Here is a 5620-nt window from a genome sequence, read left to right on the forward strand (position 1 = left end):
TGAAGGTCGACTCAGTGAATGTAAGGTGTCCAGGTCCTCGGCATCCTGTGTTTTGGTTTTTGCCAAACGTAGTTCTGTGCATTATGGCCATGTTGGGTTTGGTTTTTTTTGGTTTTTTTCTTGTGTGTCATTCAGTTGAAACTTGGCAAACCTAAACTGCTGCTTTCTTTTTAGAAAGAGATCTTTCTTCTGGCAAACAAGCCACAACTGTTCAGTCAAAATTGTACTGCCATGAGAGTCTGAGATGTAGCCCATATTACATCTGAATGCTCCGACCCAGAAACCGCTGAAACAACCGCTTTCATAGAGGTGATCACATTTGCTTTTGCTTTTGTTTTTTGATTAACAGCATGTGGCTGCTACTTACCCTCTTAATTCATATAGAAGAGGTAGGGGTGTAATTAGAGTTTTATAATTGCATCTGAAACGTAGAAAGTGTTATAATCTAAGCCCAGTTATATGTTATGTTCCTGAAGCCAAAGTCAACGTTCTTTTTGCTTTAATAATATATCTTTGTTTGACTACTGTTCTAGTGAATTGAGGTTTAAAACGATAAAGTGCAGGATTATATTAACAAGTGGAAAAAGACCTATGTATGTTTTGGATAAAAGTCTCAAACCAGACGAATTTCTAAATTCTACCGCTATAACAATGCAGGTAACAATCATTTGAGTGTTTATCCAGTTTACAAAAGTGTAGATTTTTCTCTGTGTCGGTGTAATATTTGGGAAAAGGTTCCTGTGAATATGATGGTCTGCTTTCACTGTTGCTGCCCAGGTGAAAAACCCCACAAAGTGTCCTAAGTGTAAACCGTGCCACCACAGTGAAAAACCAAAGCACATGAACAGTGGGAAGTGTTTGTGCCTTGCATAAACTAGTCTACGCAGCCATGAAGCTGTTGTGACGTTCCAGCGACGAGCAAACTGTGACATGCATATCGATGCCTCAGTGGTCCAGAAGTCCCCATCGGATAGTCCGCTCCATTTGGAGAAATAGTCCCCAGATGAATCTACCCAAAAGCCAAACCCTGCTGCGTTATTGAGGCATTCGCTGATCTTCCAGTGAGAGTAATACTGTATTCTTAAAACCAGTCCAAGACACCAGGTCGACAGGATGCCATAGAGGATGCCAGGGTTGAAATCATGGATAAGATGTTTCAGAAAAAAGACAAGATAAAATCTAACCCACTCTAGCATTAACACTTGCATCAGCTTTAGGAAAACTACACCAGGAGGACTGGGTGGTGAGGTGAGGTTGATCCCCTCCATTAGAGTAATGAATTGTCCATAGGAACCCAAAGGACCACCAAGCAGTGTGGTAAAATTGAGGATGTAGCTGATAAGAGGGAGAAGCGTGACACAAGTCTGCCTTTTGGATGGTGTCAGTACGACTTGTTTCTCCTGAAGGTCCAAAGACACAGAGGTGATTCTCTGGGTGAGCAGCATCAAAGTGGACACTGCCAAGAACAGTCTGAAAGTGAAAGAGATATTGCTGTGATTAAATAGGATATCTGTATACATATAATGTTTTTACTTTAGATGTAAAAACATTATGTCTAACTTAGGCTAAGAGTTCATCTATAATGGTGAAGAAATGGCCTCTGACATTCATATCAGAGTCTTTTTAGTACATTAGCTGTTCTAGAGCTGTGATCACACAAAGTTGATTCTTGGAAACGGCATCTGAAAGGTTAGGCAACAACATAACAATTCTTGGAAACGAAACAAAGTCAACAGGCTGCTAAAACCACGTGATGTGGTTGAATGCTTCAAGCAACGGATTGTTTTATTGAAAAACACATGGTCGTTTTGAGTTTGACATATTTCATAAAAGTGTGATTAGGAACATTTTTGCCACTGTGTTTACAACCCTGTACGCGTTTGAAAACTGAAGGGACTGTGCTGTGTTCTAATCCTATCAAAGATCAGAACATAGCTTATATAATTGAAAGAGCAAGATAAATTGCTCAGGAGTTTCACCTCATCTCCCAACCGTTGTGGCAGACATCTGTCCCTCCCTGGAGGCTTCTTCCTGTTAAAAGGAAGGGTTACCTTCCCACCATCACCAAGTGCTTTGCCCATAGGGTATCATCTGATTGTTGTGGTTTTCTCTCTAATACTGTAGGGTCATTGCCTTACAACTTAAAGACCTCACTTTTGTGATTTGGTACTAAATTCAAATGACGATTTTATGTTCTACATTGTTATATTTCTAATTTCATGATGCAAATGTGTTCTTTCTTATGTAAATATGATCTTTCTTAAAAAAGCCGTTGTCTCTGTTGTTCTAAACCTAGTAGATACTATTAAGCATTAGTGATACCTTTGAAGGTAATCGATGCCTGGATACCATCACGGATACTTGATTTTGAAATATGTGCTAAACATGAACTGCACCTTCTTAAAGTATCCAAACATGTACTGCTCTGGTCACAGGTCCTCATTCTTTTTAAAGGTGCCAACTTTCTGTAACTTGTTATAGAAGAGAGAGGGGTTTTAAATATTTTTTAAAAATAAATACCATAGAGATACCATACAAATCACTGCATGCTGCATTATTTATATTTTATACAACATCCTAACTCTGAACAGGCTTGATTCATACATCTGTACACCCTAGAGAATATTCACTTACGAAAGGTTAGGAGGATATAGCATGAAAACTGTCCCATATGTTTATGTAATTTGTAATGGCAGAGTGAAATCAAGTTGATACCTGATGCTGACTGGTTCGTGCAGGTAGTATTCCCTGTACTGTATAAGTAGGTGCCAGAAGGTTTGCCACAACATCTGCATAACAAATGCCCAGGTGTGGATACAGCTGTTATCCACACAGCACACGAGTAGAACAAAGGCAAGTGTGGAGGTGAACAGGAGGGTGCTGTAGATGCCCATCGTGAAGACTGCCAGGACACTACCTCCAGCAGAAACAAACAGGTACCTATAGAGGGGAAATCATGCTGAAGGTTCTCAGTCATCCAGGTCCTTGTAGTCTAAGGAGCTTTAAGTTGTTTGAATACGTTTCACCTCTCATCTGAGAAACGTATTCATTTTTAGAGTCAAATGGTGGAGCTTCCCAGATTTAAACCCTAATCTGCCTAATCACATGAAGCCAAGATGTGACAACGGGTGTGGGTCACAATCAGCCAAAGTTTTTGACCTCAGGAAAGGGTGGGGCTACATTTTACAATGAGCTCACCTGAAACTTTGGCTGATTGTGCAAAGGATCATAAGGGGTCCATTGTCCCTCTTGGGGGGGACACTCCCACAGGGCTTAAATATGGTACTCCACCATTTGAACCGAGAACTGAAGAAGCTTCTCGGATGAAACATCCTCAAGCAACTTAAAGAAGTTCAGACACTTTTCTTTACAAGTTCCTTAGACCATCCTGAATACTAAAACTACAATGATTGGTCAGTTAATCAGTGCTTTTTTTTTGTTTTTGTTTAGTAAATACCAAATAATTTATTTCAGGTGGCAGCTTCTCTAGTTTGATGATACAGTTTTTTTTTGACATGCAATGTATCACTATAAGCTAAATTTCTTTCAGCTGATGATGTCAAAAATTTAATGTCCTTTTGTAACATTTTCTCACCTTAAACCAAAAACATAACAAATAAAATGGCTAAAGAGTAAGATTTGTGTGTATGAGTGTATATATCTATATATCTATAGATATATAGATAGACACACACACACACACACACACACTGATTCATATAGTAAAAAAAAACACCAAATGATATGTTTACTCAAATATGTGATCCATTTGATAGTATTTACAATCCAGATGTTACAGTGTTTGTATATGTAGTACAGATCATTGTATGATGCAATCAATCAGTGGACTCATAGGCCATAATTATACTGTACATACCTGTATGTCAAGGATAGATGCCCCCGTTTTGCAAGAAAATAAAATAAGAAAGCAAATGGAAGTGAAAGACATTGATACATTAAAAAACGATGTTGCTCCCACGACCAGCCAATCGAGCCCATGTCTGCATTTCAGGCTGAATACCACAGTTGAACTCAGGCAAGCACAGTAGAGATTTGATGCTGCTGCTATCAAACGTAGGTAAAATATTTGTTTTATCTGTGGTTCCTATTGCAGTTTTATAGTGGTCATTTCTTTTGTCTGGCCTTATCAGTGCTGATTGTCTGTACAAACAGTACTGACATTTGTATGGTTTTGTAACTGTTTGTCTGAGAAAGCTTGTCCTTACATATTTCTGCAACTGTAGCAACCAAAAGAAAAAAGAAATGTCTTTTTATTTTGCAAATTAAACACTGACTGTTCATCCTTACTTTGTTTGGATAAGGTTTCTACTCTACCTTGACCTTCAGCAGTTTCTATAGGCTTGAATCAAATATACTTTTTATAAAAACTCATATACTCCTGTATATGAAAGATAAAAATGAGGTGTGGTGGTGTATTTGTGTGACGGTGTAGAAAACACGAATGAGTGTAAACAAAGCAGGAGGCTAAAAGGTTAAAGATAAAATGAGGGGTCAAACACAGTCACGTGGGCGTGTGACATTTGTACCCCAGCAGTCAACAGCAAACTTTTGGAATTTACTCTAAAATAAACATCCAGCGAAGAAGAAACTCTGAAGGTCAAGAGATTTGTCATTATGAGATTTCCTCAATTGACAATAGATTGACAATATTATTTTTTTATTAGTTTCTAATCATTTCTAAGCTGAGCTTCGGTTGTAACCAAAGAAAATGTGACTTTTAATACTTTTTTAATGTTTCTGTGGCTTCAGGGTTATTGTTGTTACAGTCAGAACCAGTTTGTTTCAGAAAAATAAGAATATATTATATAAAATATAAAACATATATGGAGTGCTGTAGAGATGTGGAAATTTCTATGGGGTAAATGAGTGAGAATGGATTCAGTCATAGAGGAGTAAAAGTACACCACTTCTGACGTATGCAGGTTGAATTTCTCCAGTAGCTACAGGACATGGATCCTCCGATGTGTGGGGGTTTTTTTGTTGCCTTTTTTTTTGGACAGACATTTAGCTTCCACTTTAAGTCGTGGGAGAAAGACTCGTCAATGTTCACTGGGCAGTCAGGATGATGGGGCAGGGTTCCTCCTGAAGTCCAAAATCATCTCCACTGTTTTGACAGCAGCATCCAGGCTGTTGCCTCCCCACCGTGTTGCCAAATTGGCAATTTCAGCCCAAAGGATAAACATCTGAGATGAGCTCAATGAGAATTCGTATTAAAGTTTGACATTGGTGACTGAACACATTTTTCCTACCAACTGATCCTCTTGAAGAACTCGCTCCTAATTCAACAGTCGGAATCTGCATCATTCAAGATCTTGTATTTGTCACGTGCATACTAGTACACAAGTATAACACTCAGTGAAATGTGTCCTGATACGCTCCTTGACTGTGCAAAAATAGAGAGAAAAAACATCATATACAGTAAGTAAGTAAATATATACAAAGAGGCCATTGTGTGCAGTAAGTGAGTGAATTATATACATCCATCCATCCATCCATTTTCATCCGCTTTGTCCGGGGCCGGGTCGCGGGGGCAGCAGCCTAAGCAAAGAGGCCCAGACCTCCCTCTCCCCAGCCACCTCCTCCAGCTTATCCGGGGGAA

The 5620-nt window shown here is 39.0% G+C and overlaps 1 protein-coding gene across 1 annotated transcript; it reads right to left on the reverse strand.

The window, feature by feature from the left end:
* Positions 1-467: 467 nt before the first annotated feature.
* Positions 468-3999, reverse strand: mboat4 (membrane bound O-acyltransferase domain containing 4). Its single transcript, XM_005738270.1, has 3 exons — positions 3878-3999; positions 2716-2940; positions 468-1470 (listed from the first exon to the last, which is right to left on the reverse strand). Exons 1-3 carry the CDS (start codon positions 3997-3999, stop codon positions 522-524), a joined length of 1296 nt encoding a protein of 431 aa, XP_005738327.1. The 3' UTR covers positions 468-521.
* Between the last annotated feature and the right edge of the window lie 1621 nt (positions 4000-5620).

Source organism: Pundamilia nyererei, unplaced genomic scaffold (assembly GCF_000239375.1).
Source record: "Pundamilia nyererei isolate P.nyererei 1_Seehausen unplaced genomic scaffold, PunNye1.0 scaffold00082, whole genome shotgun sequence".
NCBI lineage: Eukaryota > Metazoa > Chordata > Actinopteri > Cichliformes > Cichlidae > Pundamilia > Pundamilia nyererei.